This window comes from Macaca fascicularis, chromosome 9 (genome assembly GCF_037993035.2).
Source record: "Macaca fascicularis isolate 582-1 chromosome 9, T2T-MFA8v1.1".
Lineage (NCBI taxonomy): Eukaryota > Metazoa > Chordata > Mammalia > Primates > Cercopithecidae > Macaca > Macaca fascicularis.
In genome coordinates this window covers 71,279,435-71,298,995 of record NC_088383.1, presented here as the reverse complement: position 1 = coordinate 71,298,995, position 19,561 = coordinate 71,279,435, and the positions used below count along the sequence as shown (strand labels likewise).

General features: G+C 40.0%; 2 protein-coding genes across 13 annotated transcripts in view; one reads left to right on the top strand and one right to left on the bottom strand.

Moving 5' to 3' along the window:
- The window catches only part of LOC135964897 (uncharacterized), a 34,066-nt gene extending 18,336 nt beyond the window's left edge, over positions 1-15,730 (bottom strand). The window contains exon 1 of the mRNA XM_065520028.2: positions 15,698-15,730. Coding sequence (XP_065376100.1) covers positions 15,698-15,730 — 33 coding nt within the window. The remainder of the gene's footprint in view (positions 1-15,697) is intronic.
- Positions 1-19,561, top strand: part of SAMD8 (sterile alpha motif domain containing 8) — a 73,419-nt gene that overhangs the window by 20,002 nt on the left and 33,856 nt on the right. For 2 of the 12 annotated variants that reach the window (XR_012417761.1, XM_065520860.2), the window contains exon 1: positions 17,754-17,939. The exons of the other annotated variants lie outside the window; for them this stretch is intronic. Coding sequence is in view for 1 of the 2 variants with exons in the window: in XM_065520860.2 (XP_065376932.1) it covers positions 17,913-17,939 (27 nt within the window). In the remaining variant the exon portion in view is untranslated. Of the gene's footprint in view, positions 1-17,753; positions 17,940-19,561 lie in introns of those variants that run through there. 12 annotated transcript variants of the gene reach the window in all.

Here is a 19,561-nt window from a genome sequence, read left to right as displayed (position 1 = left end):
CTCACTGCAACCTCCGACTCCCTGGTTCAAGTGATTCTCCTGCCTCAGCCTCCCAAGTAGCTGGGATTACAGGCACGCACTACCATGCCCAGATAATTTTTGTATTTTTAGTAGAGACAGTGTTTCACCATGTTGGCCAGGAGGGTCTCCATCCTCCTGATCGGCCCACTTCAGCCTCCCAAAGTGCTGGAATTACAGGTGTGAGCCACCACGTCCGGCCTAGACTTCTTCAAAGTTAAAATGATTAGCTAGTTTCATTTGGCATCTTCAGATTTGAATGTGTCATCTATGTAGGAAAAATAAGTTATATAATCTTAGGGATAGTAGAAAATGGTTTGTTTATACAGCCTTAGATACATAACAAAGCCATTAATGTTTTAAGAAACACCCCAAAGCCATCTGAGTTGTTACACGAATACATATTATTGGAGATTTATGTTAGGTTTAGCTGTGATCTTAAACCTTGACATCATAGTGTAGTGGTTAAGAGTAGAGGAAGTAAACAACTAGGTAAATCTAGAATACAGGTTATTCCACAAAAGAACTACCCTGAACTCGCCTCCTCCCCACAAAAAGAAACAAGAGCTAGGGCACTGTTCTAGACTAAAAGACACTAACAAGATGTGCTAACCAAGTGTAATGCATGATCCTAAATTGAATCCTTATTTTTGGGGGGAAACAGAAATAAAATAATATTTGAGGGACAATTGGGGTGATATTATGGTTAATTTTCTTAGGTGTGGTAATGTGTATTGTACTTATATAGGAAGTTGTCATTATTGTTAGAAGATGAATAACATCTAGATGCTGAAATATTTATGGTGAATGTCATAATGTCTTCATATTAAACAGTTAAGCAATGTCTTCAAAACATGATGAGAATTCTTAAAATAAAACCTATGATCAGCCAGCCGCGGTGGCTCACGCCTGTAATCCCAGCACTTTGGGAGGCCGAGGCAGGCGAATCACCTGAAGTTGGGAGTTCAAGACCAGCCTGACCAACATGAAGAAACCCCGTCTCTACTAAAAATAACAAAAAAAACAATAGCCGGGCTTCATGGCACACGCGTGTAATCCCAGCTACTTGGGAGGCTGAGGCAGGAGAATTGCTTGAACCCAGGATGCGGAGGTTGCAGTGAGCCGAGATCATACCATTGCACTTCACCCTGGCCAAGGAAAGCAAAACTCCATCTCAAAAAAAAAAAACAAAAAACTATGATCATTCTTTAAATCTCTGGTAGGATTTAGTAACTTTATTTTCAACCCATCCTTTAGCTCCAAGGAAAAGCAGCATGAAGTGGTAGAAAGAGTACTGAATTTGTTGTCAAAATTGTTGGAGTTTAATTTTAGCATCAATATTAACTCTTTAGGTGACTTTAAATAATTTAAATTATAATAATTTAAATAATTTGTGTAAAGCAACTGTGGCAAAATGTTTGAATCCCAAATTTGAATGCTGGCTTAGACAATTTCAAGTAGGACCTTGGTCACTTCACTTCACTTTTCTGTGCCTTCATTGTCTCATGTGTAAAATGAAGATAATAGTAATATCTATCTCATAAAACTGTTGTGAGGATTAAATAATACTATAAAGATAGAGTGCTCAGAATAGTGCCTGAGCATTCAACAAATGTAGCTGCTGCTGCTGTTACTGTTTTATATTTATTTTATTATCTATTACTTTAAAGAGCGCTTGGAAGACTCGAGAGACAGAAAATATAAAACAGAAGTCCAGGCAGGCAGAACCCTCAAAACAACTAGGCAAAGATCAAGTAGGAATTGTTATAATTAGGAAATGAGATCACACATGAAATCACCCTGCAGGGTCTGACCTGTAGTAGGTATTCATAAATGTTAGTTTCCTTCTGTTATCCCTTTTTTCCCTCCTCATTTTATAGTATTATTTAATCTAAGGCTTGCAGAGCACTATGTGACCATCCAATGTAATTCTGCTTGTTCTCTACTTCTGGTTTGTATAACATTGAGTCTTTGAGATGCCTTTCCACACATCTGATTTCATCTATTACATCTTGATTTGATGTTGACTTGTTACCTCTCCTAATTACTACATAATGCAGTTGAATAAAATATACTTTAAGCATATACACAGAACTGTCTGAAAAGAAAAATCACGCTCTAGGGTTGACTGCAAATATATAATATTAAGAAAAATTGTAGGTTATTTTATATTAAAACATATACTAATTGGAAGCTTAGAATCTGTCTGTAATATCAAAATCTAATAGCCAGAAAACAGAACTTTGATTATTAAAAATAAACGATCAAATTTATCTGCAATTTATAAATTTCTGATAAAGAAATAAGTGAGCCTCCAAAATATGGTAAGAATATTTTTTAAAAATCTATAATAAATCTTTAAATCTCTGTTAGAACTTGGTAGCACTATTTTCAACCCATCCTTTAGCTCCACGGAAAAGCAGCATGAAGTGGTGGAAGGAACACTGAATTCATTGTCCAAATTCTTGGAGTTTAATTTCAACTCCAATATTAACTCTCTAGATGACTTTAAATACTCTAAACATCTTGGCACCTCAAGCCTCACTGTGCATTAGAATCACATGGGGAGCTTTTTTAAAAATGCAGATACAAAATTTCTGTCTCTTCTGCGAGATTCTGATTCAGTTGTCCTAGGATGAGGCATGGACATTGATACAAATACATTTTGAAATTTCAGATTATTCTAATGTATAGCCAGGATTGAAAACCTTTGTACATGTAGTTTCCTTAGAAGCCTACGCAAAGGAGTCATCAAAGAGAATTGGCTTTTTATATCCTACACTGTCTAGGAGAGAGAGAGACTGAAACTGGGAGATGAGAACAACCTTTTCTAGACAGGCACTCTCTGCTCTGTGGCACTGATGTTACGTTACATCTCACAGGAAGTTGGATTAGATTTGGCCCAAGACGATCTGTTTTTCTTTGCCCTGATTACTTGCTCTACAAGTAGCATTCTGATTATTAAATCAGCCTCCTAGACACTTCAGAATTACAAAAGGATGTGCCTGAGATAATGCTTGAGCATTCCTTTTAGACACTTGAGTGCCTAGAATTGGTGCTCTAATTTATCCATTAGTACCTTGTGAGTTTGCTTTTTAGTCTCTCTTGGTTTGACCAACTCTGGGAAACTGACAGGGTCAAGTTTTGATCTCTAAGGGTGAATACCAGATCCTGATTCCTGGAAAATTTACCAAATTAGTGGCCCTGTGTTATCTCTTGACAGCTGGACATTTTAAATTTATGGATATAAAACTCCCTGAAGCCATGAAGAATTTGTAATAAAGTATTTTAATAACAATACAAATAAAGAGAAATATGTAATAACATCTTTCCTGTATACTCTTTTTTTTTTTTTGAGACGGAGTTTCGCTCTGTCGCCCAGGCTGGAGTGCAGTGGCCGGATCTCAGCTCACTGCAAGCTCCGCCTCCTGGGTTCACGCCATTCTCCTGCCTCAGCCTCCCGAGTAGCTGGGACTACAGGCGCCCACCACCTCGCCCAGCTAATTTTTTGTATTTTTTAGTAGAGATGGGGTTTCACCGTGTTAGCCAGCATGGTCTCGATCTCCTGACCTCGTGATCCGCCCATCTCGGCCTCCCAAAGTGCTGGGATTACAGGCTTGAGCCACCGCGCCCGGCCTCCTGTATACTCTTAAGATTGAAATAATCAGCTGTCTAAAGGCAGATTTTTTTTTGCCAGCTATGGTGGCTCGCAGCTGTAATCCCAGCACTTTGAGAGGCCAAAGCAGAAGGATCACTTGAGCCCAGGAGTTCAAGACCAGCCTGGGCAACCTAGGAAGACCCTGTCTCTACAAAAAATAAGAAAACTAACTGGGCTTGGTGGTACACCCCTGTGGTCCCAGCTACTCAGGAGGCTGAGTGGAAAGATCCCTTGGGCCTGGGAGGTCAAGGCTACAGTGAACCGTGATCACACTACTGTACTCTAGCCTGAGCAACAGAGCAAGAGTTTGTCTCAGTCAATCAATAAAGAAAGAAAAAGGCAGGTTTTTGTTTTGTTTATAATGATCCTGATTGACTGTTGGTGGAAATGTAAATTAATATAGCCATTATGGAAAACACTGTGAAGGTTCCTCAAAAATTAAAAGAGAGGCTGGGTCTGGTGGCTCCCACCTGTAATCCCAGCACTTTGGGAGGCTGAGGCAGGCAGATTGCTGGAGCTCAGGAGTTCAAGACCAGCCTGGGCAGCATGGCAAAACCCCATCTCTACAAAAAAGTACAAAAATTAGCTAAGCGTGGTGGTGCATGCCTATAGCCCCAGCTACTTGGGAGGCTGAGGTGGGAGGACTGCTTGAGCCTGGCAAGTGGTGGTTGCAGTGGGCCAAGACTGCACCACTTCTCTCCAGCCTGGGTTACACAGTGAGACCCTGTCTCAAAAAATAAAATGAAATAGAACTACCGTACGACCCAGCAATCTCTCTATTAGATGTATATCCAAAGGAAATGAAATCAGTATGTCGAAGAGCTATCTGCACCTCTGTGTTTATTGCAGCACTATTCACAGTAGCCAAGGTAAGGAATCAACCTAAGTGTCCATCTACAGGTAAATAGAGAAAATGTGTGTGTGTGTGTGTCTGTGGGCGTGCTCTATATTCATATTCAGCCATAAAACAGAATGAAGTCCTGTTATTTGCAGCAACATGGATCAATCTGGAAGACATTATATTAAGTGAAATTAGCCAGGCACAGAAAGACAAATACTACATGATCTCACTCAAATATGGAATCTAAAAAAACAGTTAATCTTGTAGAAGTAGAAAGTAGGATAGTAGTTATCAGAGGCTAGAGAGAAAGGATAGGAGAGGAGGATGGAGAGAGGTTGGTCAGCAAGTACAAAATTACACTTAGTTCCTTCCTTGTCCCTGCAAAGAACGTGATCTCGTTCCTTTTTATGGCCGCATAGTATTCTGTGGTGTATATGTACCACATTTTCTTTATGCAGTCTATCATTGATGGACATTTGGGTTGATGCCATGTCTTTGCTCTTGTGAATAGTGCTGGAATGAACATACGCATGCATGTATCTTTATAATAGAATGATTTATATTCCTTTGGGTATATACTCAGTAATGGGATTGCTGGGACAAAAGGCATTTAGTAGGAGCTGAACAGTGAGAGCAAATGTACACAGGGAGGGGAACAACACACACTGCGGCCTGTCGCGGGAGTTGGGGTGCCGGGAGAGGGAGAGCATCAGGATAAATAGCTAATGCATGCGGGGCTTAATACCTAGGTGATGGGTTGATAGGTGCAGCAAACCATCATGGCACACGTTTACCTATGTAAACAAACCTGCATGTCCTGCTCATGTATCCTGGAATTTAAAATAAAATAACAGGCCAGGCACAGTGGCTCATGCCTGTAATCCCAGCACTTTGAGAGGCTGAGGTAGGCAGATCACCTGAGGTCAGGAGTTCGAGACCAGCCTGGCCAACATGGTGAAACCCCGTCTCTACTAAAAATACAAAAATTAGCCTAGCTTGGTGGTGGGCGCCTGTAATCCCCGCTACTCGGGACGCTAAGGCAGGAGAATTGCTTGAATCCAGGAGGTGGAGGCTCAGTGAGCCGAGATTGCGCCACTGCACTCCAGCCTGGGCGGCAGAGTGAGACTATTCCCCCCGACCCCCCAAAAATTATAGTTAGATGAGAAGCGTTAACTGGTTTTCTGTTGTACAGTAGGGTGACTATTACTAATAATAATGTATATTTCAAGGTAGCTAGAAGATTTTGAATGTTATCACCACAAAGAAATGATAGATGTGACTGATGTGGTGGTTTATGCCTGTAATCTTAACACTTTGGGAGGCCGAGGCAGGAAGATAACTTGAGCCTAGAAGTTTGGGACCAGCCTGGGCTATATAGCAAGACCCTGTGTCTACAAAAAAGTAAAAAAGAAATTAGCCAAGCATGATGGCACATGCCTGTAGTCCCAGCTACTCAGGAGGCTGAGGTGGAAGGATCACATGAGCCCAGGGGTTTGAGGTTTCAGTGAGCTATAATTGTGTCAGTGCTCTCCAGCCTGGGCAAGAGAACAAGACCCTGTCTCTAGGAAAAAAAAAAAAAAAAGAAAGAAATGATAACTGTTTAAAATGATACATGTGCTAAGTATCTTGATTTGATCATTATACAGTATATACATGTATTAACATATTACACTGGGCTGGGCGTGATGGCTCACTCCTATAATCCCAGCACTTTGGGAGGCTGAGGCGGGCAGATCACCTGGGGTCGGGAGTTCAAGACCAACCTGACCAACATGAAGAAACTCGTCTCTACTAAAAATACAAATTTAGCTGGGCGGTGGTGGTGCATGCCTGTAATCCCAGCTGCTCAGGAGGCTGAGGCAGGAGAATCGCTTGAACTGGGGAGGTGGAGGTTGCAGTGAGCCGCGATCATGTGTCTACACTCCAGCCTGGGCAACAAGAGCAAAACTCCGTCTCAAAAAAAAAAAAAATTACCCTGTACCCTATAAATATGTACAATTATGTGTCAATTATAAATAAAGTTGTAATTTTAAAAATGATCTTATGGCCGGGCGTGGTGGCTCACGCCTGTAATCCCAGCACTTTGGGAGGCTGAGGTGGGTGGATCACGAGGTCAGGAGATAGAGACCATCCTGGCTAACATGGTGAAACCCCATCTCTACTAAAACTACAAAAAATTACCTGGGTGTGATGGCAGGTGCCTGTAGTCCCAGCTACTTGGGAGGCTGAGGCAGGAGAATGGTGTGAACCCGTGAGGCGGAGCTTGCAGTGAGCTGAGATCGTGCCACTACACTCCAGCCTGGGCGACAGAGCAAGACTCCGTCTCAAAAAAAAAAAAAAAAAAAAAAGATCTTGTTTAGAAGGACATTGGGGAATTGAATGAATTAATATTTTGATGGCTACTTTTTTGTTTTCTGCACATTTATTTAATAAATGCTTATTGAGAACCTACCATGCGCTAATCATATAGGCCTTAGTAATCTTGGTTACTCTGACCATCTTTCCTAAAAATGAAACAAAAATAACCTAATAAAAACCCACTAAGCTCTTCTGCTGCACTATGTGCTACTTTTCTTTTCTTTTTTTTTTTTTTTCTGGCTAGACACACTCTCATTTTGCCTTTCCTCCCTTTTCGTTTTCTTTCATTCGTAGTGTGGTACTTACCTGCTTTCATGTTCTTACTGCTATTGAACCTACTTAATAGATGAAGTAGCCAGATCAGAGCTTTTGTTTTGTGTAAGTTACTAATAGGTTATTTTACTAGTCAAGTCTTTTTCCCCGTCACTAAGTGCTTGGTTGAGAAAAAATAGTTGAATAGCTTTTTGAAATAAAACATGTCATTCATTCCAAAGAATGCAAAAGTACATATAGTTAATGAGAAGAGAGCTGAAAAACATATCCTGCTTAGTTTCCCAGGAAACTAAGGGAAAAAAACATAAACTTACTTTGCCTTACTTAGAATTGGACCAGAATGTGGACCTTATATGAGACAGCTTGAAACCTTGAACTTTTGGTACTTAGCTTGCTCTGAAAGATGACAATTCAGAGGACTAAAGGGCCTTTGGTAATCAGTCAGGGTTCACTTGCAGGAGAGAGAAACTTCTCTGGTCTGGGCTAGGAATGACTTCTACAATATTTAAATTGGCCTGTCAGAGAAATGCTACCTTTGCTACAGTCAGAAGGTTGGTATTAGGAGGCCAACGTGAAACTGCTGAGTTTGAGAACACGGCCGTCTCAATACCAAAAAAAAAACAAACAGTAAAGAAATAGGCAAAAGACTTCAATAGGTGTTTCTCCAAGCAAAATATACAAATGTCCATTAAGCATATGAAAAGATATTCAACCTGGCTAATCATTACTGAAATCAAATCAAAATCACAATGAAATACTACTTTACATCATAAAAATGGTTACTATTAAGAAAAAAACAGAAAATTACAAGCGTTAGCAAGAATATAGAGAAATTAGAACACTTTGTGCATATTGCTAGTGGGAATGTAAAGTGGTACAGCTGCTGTGGAAAATGATATGGTGACTCCTCAAAAAATTTAACAGAATTACCATACAAGCCAGCAGTTCCACTTCTAGGTGTATACCTGAAGTAAAAGCAGGGACTTGAACAGATATTTGTATGCCCATGTTAAGAGCAGTATTATTCACAATAGCCAGAAGATGAATGCAGCTTAAGTGTCCATGGATGGATGAATGTGTAAACAAAATGTGATATATACATAAAAGGGGATATTATTCAGCCTTAGAAAGAAAATTCTGGGCTGGGCCTGTAATCCCGGCACTTTGGGAGGCTGAGGTGGGTGGATCATTTGAGGTCAGGAGTTCCAGACCAGCCTGGCCAACATTGTGAAACCCCTCCTCTACTAAAAATACAAAAAATTAGCTGGGTGTCGTGGTGGGTGCCTGTAGTCCCACCTACTTGGGAGGCTGAGGCAGGAGAATCACTTGAACCCGGGAGGTGGAGCTTGCTGTAAGCCGAGATTGTGCCACTGCACTTGAGCCTGGTCGACAGAGCAAGACTCTTGTCTCAAAAGAAAAAAAAAAAAAAAAAAGGAAAGAAAATTCTGACATACACAACAATACAGAAGATGAACCTTGAAGCCTAAGTGAAATAAGTGAGACACAAAAGAACAAATATTGCATGATTCTACTTATATGAAATATCTAGAATAGGGAAATTCATAGCAACAGAATGTAGGTTAGAGGATACCAGGGGCTGAGCATGAGGGGGATAGTGAGTTATTGCTTAATAGTTGCAGGGTTTTTTTTGGAGTGATGATGAAGTTCTGGAGATGGATAGTGGTAATTGTGGCACAACATTGAATGTATTTAAGGAAACAGAACTATAACACTTAAAATGGTAAAAATGGTAAATATTATGTGTAGTTAACCACACACACAGAAAAGAGCATATATCTGTTATGCAGGTATTAGGAAACCACTACTACTTGCCCCACAACCGCAGCTGCTTCATGACCCTTACAGAGTTAGTGACTGAAAACTGGAGAATTATGTGCACATGGCCAACATTTCCTTAATCCTTGTGGATAGCCAAAACTTCAGTAAAACGACTCTCATTCACCATCTGCTTTCCACATCTTGTCTCATGAGCATCTCATGAGCATCTAGTTGACTGAACCTAATTCACATTTGAATCCTAGTTTCAAGGGACCCTGAGGAATAATGATTAGCTTTTCAGACTCCGTAGTAGGAGGAAACAACTAGAGGGAGACTGGAAAGGATACTGAGTGCTACCTCGTCATATCTGCCACAGGCACTGAGTCAGAGGCGATTCATAGATGGCAGCACTCCTTTTAGTCAGGTCGCCATTTCCAATAGTGTTGAGAATGTCCTGCAGCTGATAAGTTGGAGAGGTAGGGTGGGGACAAAGTCATTATCTCTTTTTGCAGTTAATGGGCTGATTGTGCTATGGTATTTGCAGTTTTAATGTGGTGGAAAACATTTGGAGTATTTAAATTATTGTAAAGAGATTTGGGTCGTTCTAATGGTATGCATTAAAGACTCATTGACTAAAGAGTATCTGAGCTAATGTTTAGGAGTACCAAATGTAAGGTTGTTATGTTTATGATAAGCTTTTTTCATTTCATCAAGTATGGAGATAAGAATATAATAGAAAATATACTGAGTTCTTTTGCTCTTAGGCTGCCGAAATCTCTAATCAGTATGAACTAAATTTGTTTGGAGAGAAAAGAAACAAATTTACTAGTAAAGCATTTACTTGCTGAAAATTGCACTTCTTAAAAACAGTTTTCAAAAATTCTAACCAGAGGTGACGTCATCCAAAAGATATTTCATATTGTCTAGAACAGTCAGCTGTTTTTATCTGTTATCTATGACTTAAAACTAAGTTTGAATAATTCCTGTTGATAATCAAATTCTGCAGGAATGACTGTTCTCTCAGCACCTTGATAGGTATTGACCTTTGATGCTTAAGTAATTTTTTCTTTTTTTTTTTTTTTTTTGAGATGGAGTTTCACTGTTGATACCCAGGCTAGAGTGCAATGGTGCAAGCTCAGCTCACTGCCACGTCCGCCTCCCAGGTTCAAACAATTCTCCCGCCTCAGCCTCCAGAGTAGCTGGGATTACAGGCATGCGCCACCATGCCCGACTAATTTTTTTCTTTTTTTTTTGTATTTTTAGTAGAGACAGGGGTTTCACAACATTGGCCAGGCTGGTCTTGAGCTCCTGACCTCAAGTGATCTGCCCGCCTCGGCCTTCCAGCGTGCTGGGATTATAGGCGTGGATCACTACCCGTTAACATTTTGGACAAGTACCAAGCTTTGCATGAAATGCTTTTTAAGGTGGACCACGCTTTAATGGTGTAACAAGAGTTAGTATTTAAATCAGATTTGTTGATACAGTTATTTCACTTCTAGAAATTTAACCTAAGGCACTGCAATGCCATTTATAATAATAATAAAATAGTGAAAAATTGCTAACAATGGGGAGATGGATAAATTATTGTATAGTCATACAATGGAATGTTTTAAAACTATCTTTTCAAAAGACATGTAATAGCATTAGACAGGACTCATGCAGTAATGTTAAGCAAAATGATACAGAATTATGTATGATGTGTTTTCTCTTTATAGACAATTTTGCGTGTGAGAGATATAATAAATTATAAGGAGTGATTCTCTAGGAATTAGTTTTCAAATTTTCTGTTCTTCAATGAGTATATATTGCTTCTGTATATTTGGCTTTTTATTATAGAGATACTTAATTATAAAAGATTCAAACCATGCAGCAACTTGCAGACTAAAAATCCTAAAAACTCAGTCCCCAACCTAGAGAAATAGAGACCAGTTCATCAGTTTGTTTTTATATGAATTTTGTTTTTGGTGTCACATCTAAGAGATCTTTACCTAACCCAGGTCAGAAAGATTTTCTCCTATGTTTTCTTCTAGAAATTTTCTAGTCTTAGATTTTATGTTAGGTCTGTGATCCATTTTCAGTTAATCCTTATAAGTGGTAGAAGTATGAATTGAGGTTTTTACATATGGATATCCATTTGTTCCAGCATCATTTAATGAAAAGGGTGTGTTTTCTCCACTGAATTGCCTTTGCACATTTGTAGAAAATCAGATATCTATATATATATAGGTCTGTTTCTAGACTCTATATTCTGTTTCCTTGATTTATGTTAATACCACTTTGTCTTGATTTGAGTACTGAGATAGGCAGAATTCCCTGGGTTCAAGCAATTCTCCTGCCTCAGCCTCCTGATTAGCTGGGACTACAGGCAAGCACCACTATGCTGGGCTGTTTTGTGTTTTTAGTAGAGACAGGGTTTTGCCATGTTGACCAGGCTGGTCTCGAGCTCCTAACCCCAAGTGATCCACCCACCTCTGCCTCCCAAAGTGCTGGGATTACAGGCATGAGCCACCCCCCACTGCCAAGATAGGCAGAATTCTAAAATGACCCCTAATGACCTGTGCTCTTGTATAATGGGAGGGACCTGTAATCCCACCTAATCATGGGATATGACTCCCATGGTGACTAAGAAAGGGAGATTATCCGCAGTAGACCTGATCTAATCAGACAAACCCTTAAAAGGGACTGGGCTTTTCCTGGAGAATTAATCCAAGTACAAGGGGAGGGAATTCAACACAGAAGAAGCTGCTGATTTTTGGGAAAAGAGGAAACCGTGTAGTAAATAATTCGAGTGGTCAGTAATGTAAGCTTATGGTAATTTGTTACAAAGCAATAGAAAACAAATACAGGTAGTTGTATAATGAGCCTTTAAATCAGCTGTTTATGAAATGTATCAATATCTACAAAATTAAAGGCCCGTTGGGATTTTGATTGGAATTGGGTTGAATGGACAGATAAGTTTGGGGAAAATTGTCCTCTTACAGTATTGATTCTTCTGACCTACTCATTTCTCATTTTTAGGTATTTGTCTTAGCAGCGTTTCGTTGTTTTCAGCATGTAGGTCTTGCCCATGTTTTGTCAGATTTATCCCTGAGTATTTCGTATTTTTATGCTATTACAAATGGTATTTTGTACATTTTAATTTTTGGTTGGTTGTTGCTAGCATGTGGAAATACAATTGATGGCTGGGTGTGATAGCTCACACTTGTAATCCCACACTTTGGGAGGCTGAAGCAGGTGAATCTCCTGAGCTCAGGAGTTTGAGATGGGTCTGGGCAACATAGCGAAACCCTGTTTCTACCAGACATACTAAAAATTAGCCAAGTGTGGTGCGCATGCACCTGTGGTCCCAGCTACTTGGAAGGCTGAAGTGGGAGAATGGCTTGAGCCTGGAAGGTGGAGGTTGCAGTGAGCTGAGATCATGCCACTGCATTCCAACCTGGGTGACAGAGTGACACCCTGTCTCAAAAAAAAGAAAAAAAGGAAGACAATTCATTTTTGTTCGTTGATATTATACGTAGCAATCTTGCTAAACTGACTTATTCTAGTAACTGTTTTTGGTAGATTCTATTGAATTTTCAACATAAATAATCAAGTTGTCAGCAAATAGAGTTTTATTTCTTCCTTTTAAATCTGTATGCCTTTTACTTCTTTTTTTTTTTTTTTTTTTTTCCTCGAGATAGAGTCTCCCTGTGTTGCCCAGGCTGGAGTGCAGTGGCACGATGTCGGCTCACTGCAAGCTCTACCTCCCGGGTTCACACCATTCTCGTGCCTCAGCCTCAGCCTCCCAAGTAGCTGGGACTACAGGCGCCTGCCACCACGCCCGGCTAATTTTTTGTATTTCTAGTAGAGACGGGGTTTCACCGTGTTAGCCAGGATGGTCTCTATCTCCTGACCTCGTGATCTGCCCGCCTCAGCCTCCCAAAGTGCTAGAATTACAGGTGTGAGCCACCATGCCCGGCCTGCCTTTTACTTCTTTTTCTTATCTTATTACACTGACCAGAACTTCTGATGTTTCATAGAAGTGGTGAGAGTGATGATCTTGCCTTGCATCTTTTTTTTTTCCTTATACTCGCTTTTTTGTTTTGTTTTGTTTTGTTTTTGTTTTTGTTTTTGTTTTTGTTTTTTTTTGTTTTTGTTTTTGAGAAAGAGTCTCACTTTGTTGCCCACACTGGAGTACAGTGGCGCGATCTCAGCTCACTGCAGTCTCTGCCTTCTGGGTTCAAGCAATTCTCCTGCCTCAGCCTTACGAGTACCTGGGATTATAGCCACCCACCACCACACCTGGCTAATTTTTGTATTTTTAGTAGAGATGGGGTTTCACCATGTTAGCCAGGCTGGTCTTGAACTCCTGATCTGAGGTGATCCGCCCATCTCAGCCTCCCAAAGTGCTGGGATTACAGATGTGAGCCAACATGCCCGGCCTTTGTTATTGATTTCTGCCCTCATCATTATTATTTCCTTCTGCTTTGAGTTTAATTTTCTCTTTAGCTTCTTCGTGGCATTATTTTAGCTGATATTAGTGGATTTCCATTTCTCCCAACCTTTGTGCTATTGTTAACGTATGTTTAACATATGTTATAAATCCCACAGTACATTGCTTTTTGTTTAAACTGTAAATTATCTTTTTTTTTTTTTTTTTGAGATGAAGTCTTGCTATTTTTAGCAGAGATGGGGTTTCACCATGTTGGCCAGGATGGTCTCAATCTCTTGACCATGTGATCTGCCCACCTTGGCTTCCCAAAGTGTTGGGATTACAGGCGTGAGCCACCACGCCCGGCCTAAATTATCTCTTCAAGAAACTTAAGGCCAGGTGCGGTGCCTCCCAGCACTTTGGGAGGCCAAGGCAGGCAGATTACCTGAGGTCAGGAGTTCAAGACCATCCTGGCCAACATGGTGAAACCTCGTCTTTACTAAAAATAAAAAAATTAGCCTGGTGCAGTGGCATCGGCCCATAATCCCAGCTACTGGGGAGGCTGAGGCAGGAAAATCTCTTGAACCCAGAGACAGAGGTTGCAGTGAGCAGAGATCGTGCCACTGCACTCCAGGCTGGGTGATAGAGTGAGACGCTGTCTCAAATAAATAAACAAAAATGATAAGAAAAAATGCATATATTTATGCATGTGGCTACCATTTTGGTGTTCATTTCTTTGTGTAGATTCATATTTTGGTGTGGTAACATTTTCTTTCTGCTTGAAGGACTTTAAATTTTTGTAGTGTATGTCTGCTGGTGATGAAATCAGCTTTTGTGTGTCTGAACAAGTATTTGCCTTTGCTTTTGAAGGATATTTCACTGGGCATACAATTACAGGTTGATTTTTTTTTTTTCTTTCAGTACTTTAAAGATATTGTTTCACTGTGTTCTAGCTTGGCTTGTGCCCAGTAAGAAATCTCTTATTATTCTTACCTTTGTTCCTAATGTGTCTGTTTTCTCTTTTGCTCTTAAGATTTTCTCATTGTCACTGTTTTTAAGTAATTTGATTTTGATATACCTTGGTATAGCTTTCTTCTTGTTTCTTATTTTTGGAGTTTGTTGAGCTTCTTGGATACACATGTTTATGGTTTTCACCAGATTTGGAAAATTTTTGGCAATTGTTACTTCAAATATTTTTTTCTGTTCTCTCTTGTCTTTTGGAGGCTGTTTGATGTTGTTCCACCTCTCACTGACGTTCTTTCTTTGGTGTGTGTGTGCGTGGTAAAATATATACAACCAAATGTATAATCTAAACTTTTTTTTTTTTTGAGTTGGAGTCTCACTCTATCACCCACGCTGGAGTGCAGTTGTACGATCTCAGCTCACTGCAACCTCCACCTCCCGGGTTCAAGCGATTGTCCTGCCTCAGCCTCCGGAGTAGCTGGGATTACAGGCACCTGCCACCATGCCTGGCTCTTTTTTTGTATTTTTAGTGGAGACGGGGTTTCACGATGTTAGCCAGGATGGTCTCGATCTCTTGACCTCATGATCCACCCACCTCGGCCTCCCAAAGTGCTGGGATTACAGGTGTGAGCCACTGCGCCCAGCCGAAACCATTTTTTATATAGTGCAGAGGCATTAAGTACATTTACTGTGTTGTGCAACCATTATCACCATCCATCTTCAGAACTTTTAAAAAATCTTCCCAAACTGAAATTCTATACCTATTAAAAAATGACTCATTCTCCCTCCTCCTAGTCCCTGACAGCCACCATTCTACTTTCTGTCTCTGTGAATTTCACTACTCTAGTTACCTCATATAAGTGGAATCTTACAGTATTTGTCCTTTTGTGACTGGCTTATTTCATTTAGTATGTCTTTAAGGTTCATCCATGTCATAGCATGTGCCAGAACTTCCTTCCTTTTTAAGGCTGAATAATATTCTCTTTTTTAAAGTTCTCTCCCTTTTGTGTGTGTGTGTGTGTGTGTGTGTGTGTGTGTGTGTGTGTGTTTTATTGTGAATAGTTTCTTTTCTTTCTTTTTTTGAGACAGGCTCTTGTTCTGTTGCCCAGGCTGGAGTGCAGTGGCACGCTTTCAGCCCACTGCAGCCTTGAACTCCCGGACTTGGGTGATCTTCTCACCTGAACCTCTGAGTAGCTGGGACTACAAGCATGGACAACCATGCCTGGCTAATTTTTAAAAATTATTTATAGAGACGAGGTCTCACTGTGTTGCCCAGGCAGGTCTTGAACTGATAGGCTTAAGCAATCCTTCCACCTCAGCCTCCCAAAGTGTTGGGATTGCAACCAGGGCCTTTGAATTGTTTCTATTGTTACTTAGTTACATTTATTGCTCTTACCTTCTTCAGTGTCTCATCAGCTGTTAGTCCCATCCAGGGTATTTTTCATCTCAGATAATGTCATTTTATCTCTAGAACTCTATGAGTTGCATTAGTCTTTTTTTAATGTATCTATTTCCTTTTTTGTTGAGATGGTGCGAGGGCAGGGGGCATCTCCCTTTGTTGCTCAGGCTGGTCTTGAACTAGCCACAAGGGATCTTCCTGCCTTGCTTTCCAAAGTGCAGGGATTACAGGCGTGAGCCCCCGTCTGCCCATTGTGTGTCTATTTCTTCATTTAACTTTTTGGACAAATGTATTACACAATTATCATAACTATGTTAATGTCCTTATCTGCCAATTTTATTATCTGTGTAAGTTCTTGATTGATTGATTGTTCTCCTCATTGTAAGTGATACTTTTCTGCTTTTTTGCATGCCTGATAATCTTTGACTAGATGCCAGACATTATGAATTCATTGTTGGACATTATGAATTCATTGTTGTACTCTAGATACTTTGGTATTTCTATTAATATTCTTGAGCTTTTTGTGGGATGCTGTTCAACTACTTGAACACAGTTTGATCCCTTTGAGTCTTCCTTTTAAGATTTGTTAGGATGAACCCAGAGACATGTTTAGTCAAGGGTAGGGTTTCTCAATAGCAGCACCATGACATTTGGGGCCAAGTAATTCTTTGTTGGGGGAGGGGATAGTCCTGTGCATTATAGAATGTTTAACAGCATTCCCCCCCAAAGTTGTAACAACCAAAAATGTCTTCAGACATTGCCAAATGTTCCAGGAAGTGGGGAGGATTGCCCCCAGTTGAGAGTTGCTGCCGTAGGGTTAGTTTTGCCTCACTACCATGGCAAGATCTTTCTGTGTACTCTACCCAAAGCTGCTCATGAGACCTTTTTTCAATCTGGCTATTTGGAATAGGCACTTTTCTTGGCCTCATGTGAGTGCTGGGAATTCATTTGGGTGGTCTTTCCTTGGTCTTGGTTAGTTTCCTTACATACATGTGCTGATAGGCATTCAGCTAAATATTCAAGAGAGACCCGCAGATCTCTGGAGTTCTCGTCTGTGTATCTCCTCTTTAGTATTGTGCCCCATAAACACTAGTCATCTTGATCCCCCCCAACTCTCAGCTCCATCTCCTCAACTCATTGAGCCTGCCAGACCTCATGTGAGTTTCCCATCCTGTGCCTCTTGTGGCTGAGAAACTCAAGGCCATAACCTGGTGCGGTAGGGTTCACTTTATTTGTTTCCTGGCTCTCAGGGATCTTCCTGATGTCCAGTGTCTTGAAACTTTTTTTTTTGGAGACGGAGTTTTGCTCTTGTTGCCCAGGCTAGAGTGCAATGGTGCGATCTCAGCTCACCTCAACCTCTGCCTCCCGAGTTCAAGCAATTCTCCTGCCTCAGCCTCCCAAGTAGCTGGGATTACAGGCATCTGCCACCACACCCAGCTAATTTTTTGTACTTTTTAGTAGAGACAGGGTTTCTCCATGTTGGCCAGACTGGTCTCGAACTCTCAACCTCAGGTGATCCACCCACCTCAGCCTTCCTAAGTGCTGGGGTTACAGACGTGAGCCACCACACCTGGCTGAAAATTTTTTTTCCCCATATATTTTGTTTGTTTTTTGGTTGTTTCAGGTCAGAGGATAAATCTGGTTCTTGTTAGTAAATCTTGGTCAGAAGCACATGTCCTTTAACAGATCATTTATTTGTATTAATTATTGATAAAATCTTAATTCTTAATATCTGTAAACACTTACTAATCTAATTTCCTTATTTTTCAATTTGTATTTATCACTCAAAGTCTCCTGTTCCCTGTAATTCCTTTGGTATACCATAAATATTAAATGGGCCCTAAAGCTTTTTATCATCTTTTCATATACCTCTTTCATGTAGGCTTTCACAGTGTTAGCTAAGTAGTGATTTAGTATGGGCCTCTTAACTATTATATAGTAGCATACAATTAAAGGGCATGCACTGACCTGATAAAGCAGAACAGTGAAATGTGTCATGCTTTTAGGGCATTCCCACAGCAGGCTCAAAGACCTCCAAGAGACTTCCATGTATAACTCATATTTTCTAGCAGCTACAACGTCAGCATCAAAGCCTGTTAGTCTGATTGAGGTTGTAAAGAGCTCGTGAGCTAAGACAGGGGAAAAAACTAAGAGAAGAATCATTCTGAACAGAGTATGAGAGGAAACTGTCCTAACGAATAATTCTTCAAGAATGGGAGTGACGTGGAACCCATTGGTGGTAAGCTGTTAGAGAAAGGGGAATGTTAACAGACTAGAAATAATGTGACTAAAGAAATCTGGCCTTTTTTTTTTTTTTTTTTTTAGACGGAGTCTCCCTCTGTTGCCCAGGCTAGAGTGCGGTAGTGCGATCTCTGCTCACTGCAAACTCCGCCTGCCAGGTTGAGGCAGTTCTCTGCCTCAGCCTCCCTAGTAGCTGAGATTACAGGCGCCTGCCACCACGCCCGGCTAATTTTTTTGTATTTTTAATAGAGACGGGGTTTCACCATCTTGGCCAGGTTGATCTTGAACTCCTGACCTCATGATCCACCTGCCTCAGCCTCCGAAAGTGCTGGGATAGGCGTGAGCCACTGTGCCTGGCTGGCTTTGTTTTATGTGAAAGAAACTTGTCTCTCAGATTCGCTATGTCATAACTGCTACAGAGAATTATAGCATGTGCTTGTTGGATATCCAAGGATGAAGTAGTTTAGTCAGAGCATACCTTGGGTAAAAGAAGGTATGTATAGTAGGTAGGGTGAAAGCATCTAGTTATCCATGTGAACGAAAACAGCAAAATCATACTTCTAATGGAATTGTATATGTGATATAATAAGTGATATAAAATAATACATAAATGTGTAAGTTCCATGTGTTAAAGTGAATAAATCATAATTCTTTGACATTTGAGGTGGTGGTGATATGCTATAGCTAAAAAGAGTTAAGAGTTTTTGTTATCCCGTAATGCATAAGAATTAGACAACTTTGTAAAAAATATAGACTCCTTGTAAATGGATGTGATAGTAATTTTCAAAGACAGGGAAAGTAGGTGGGTCGATAATAAAAGTTATTTTGTGAAACAAAATATGACTTAAGCCTTCCAAAAATTAAGATTGCTTTTAGTAATAAAGAAATAAATACTTACTGATTAACTGACATTTCCCTGACATTCATCTATGGGTGGATTTTATCAAGCTTATTGTTTTCTAAATAGTTTTGATGATACAAGTGGTACTCATGTAGTTAAAATGTCTGCCTTTGCCAAGTAACTGTAAGTCTTCGTGGCAAGAGTTTATGTGGGTAAAGAATTCAGAGTAGTACCAGCTTTTTACTTTTCTTGTTGTAAGGAAGCACAGAAAGTTTTTCATAGCTAACAGTGCATTTATATCACTAAATGCATTTATATCACAGTGCATTTATATCACTAAATCATTAAATCAAGAATTATTACATTGAGGAAGAGGATGCTGTCCTCATTCATTTATCCTTCAGGATAGAAGGATATTCATTTGTATTGCTGTTTTATTTGGTTTTTCAAGACTTCGAAAATAAAGTTTAACCTAACATATATAGAGAAAGTATAGATCACAATTATATAGCTTAATGAATTTTCACAAAATGAACAAACCCATATAACTAATATCCAGATTTTTAAAAAAGAACATTTGTATTATGACAGTTTGTTTTTTTTTTTTTCCAAGCTGGGTAGTAGGCACATAGGTGTTCGTTGTATCATTTTATTCTTTTATGCTTTAAAGTTTGCCTACCATTTTAAAAAAATTATCTCAGGAGGAAATACAATCTTCAGAAGTCTGGAAAGTGTCAAAAAACCTACAGGCTTTAATAGTTGAGAAAGTGCTTTGAGAA